Here is a 1790-nt window from a genome sequence, read left to right as displayed (position 1 = left end):
AAATGGATTCCTACCCCTGTTCCAGTGATCTTGCTTTAATTTGTCACTTATAGGAGCTAGAAAGCAATGTACCTGACCAATTGGCAGAATCAATTTTTGAGCTGGAAGGGACTTCAATGCTCTCATTTTACAGATAAGGAGACTGACACCCAGAAAGGGATGGTGATTTACTCAAGGCCACACAGGAGGTGAGTGGCAGAGCCTAGACTCCAACCCATATTATTTAATGACAAGTCAAGTCAGTGCACTACCCATAACATCTACTTATAGGCAATACAGAGGAAGAGAGTCTTCTTACTTCCCATAACAGACTGCAACATACTAGAAATCAATAAAGTTAATGGGATGGTATTGGTTGCTTCATTCAGACACTCAAGTGTGAAGAGTCACCATCAATAATCAAGACAGAAAAAACAAAGCAAGAACAAAGATGAATAAGAAAATTATGATTTTATGACCCACAGTGTTATGGTATAAATATTAGACAGTATATTATTGATGAAAACATCAGAGTTACCTCCAAGGACCATGCCAGCCTGACAGCACTTTCTAAGGCGACATGCTGGGCAGTTTTTTCTGCGGATTTTGTCAACAATGCAGTCATTTCTTCCAGCACATAAATAGTTATGCTGCCCTAAAAAAAAAACAAAAAAATTTTAAAATTATTTACAAGCTCTAAGGACCACTGGAAATTCTATGCAGGGACAACTGAAATAGAGGATAGATACACATCAGCAAGTACATGATTCTCTTAGCCAGACTCTTGCTTGGCATGATGGAATGCTAGTGATGCTACAAACCTGTCTTCAGGATCCTAAATAAGGTAAACACATCTTAAAAATCAATCCCAGAACTCCTTTAAAAATATTGTGTACAATATTTCTGTGCATCTTCTTAATGGTGTCAGTATTGGATTGCCCTTAAACCTTTCTGTAATTTTAAGATTAGCTAGCTATATGTTTCTGATAAGCGTTAGCTGCATAAAGGTCAAGCTCTAGTTAAACCTTTTCTTTCTGACATCTAAGCCTTCAGAAAAATAGATACAGACCAAAGAATTAAAAAGGTCTCTGGAATAGACCTTTTAAAAAAATCTATATGCTTAATTCTATTGGAAAATACTGGACCCAATTATCTCGTAATGGAGCTAATGCTTGTGAATAGCATGTAAAAAATGTCATTTATGCTCCAAAAAATTGAAGAGGGAGGAATTCTCCCTAACTAATTCTACAAGGCCAGTATCACCCTGCTACCAAAACCAGACAAGGACACAACAACAAAAACAAAACTAAATGCCAATATCCTGATGAATATAGATGCAAAAATCCTCAATAAAATACCAGCAAACTAAATCCAACAATGCGTCAAAAAGATAATATACGATGATCAAGTAGGATTTATACCAGGGATGCAAGGATGGTTCAACATATGTAAATCAATAAAAGTAATACATCACATCAACAGAATGAAGGAGAAAAATCATATGTCTCAACAGATGCAGAAAAAGCATTTGATAAAATTCAGCATCCCTCCATAATGAAACTCTTGATAAATGAGGCATAGAAGGAACATACCTCAAAATAATAAAGGTCATAAATGACAAACCCACAACTAACATCATAATGAATAGCAAAAAGTTGAAAGGCTTTCCTCCAAGAACTGGAACAAGATAAGGATGCCCACTTTCACCACTCCTATTCAACACAATACTGGAAATCCTAGCCAGGGAAATAAGGCAGAGAAAGAAACAAAAGTCATCCAAATTGGAAGGAAGAAGACAAATTTTACCTCTT

The 1790-nt window shown here is 36.0% G+C and overlaps 1 protein-coding gene across 1 annotated transcript in view; it reads right to left on the bottom strand.

Moving 5' to 3' along the window:
* Positions 1–634, bottom strand: part of LOC105822779 (progesterone receptor) — a gene marked incomplete at its 5' end in the record, with an annotated part of 50264 nt that extends 49630 nt beyond the window's left edge. Inside the window, one exon of the mRNA XM_012659811.1 lies at positions 518–634. Within this exon, the coding sequence (XP_012515265.1) occupies positions 518–634 (117 nt within the window). The remainder of the gene's footprint in view (positions 1–517) is intronic.
* Between the last annotated feature and the right edge of the window lie 1156 nt (positions 635–1790).

This window comes from Propithecus coquereli, unplaced genomic scaffold (assembly GCF_000956105.1).
Source record: "Propithecus coquereli isolate 6110/MARCELLA unplaced genomic scaffold, Pcoq_1.0 Scaffold636, whole genome shotgun sequence".
In the NCBI taxonomy this organism is placed as follows: Eukaryota; Metazoa; Chordata; class Mammalia; order Primates; family Indriidae; genus Propithecus; species Propithecus coquereli.
The sequence above is the reverse complement of the archived record's forward strand: the minus strand, read 5'-3'. Positions and strand labels throughout refer to the sequence as shown.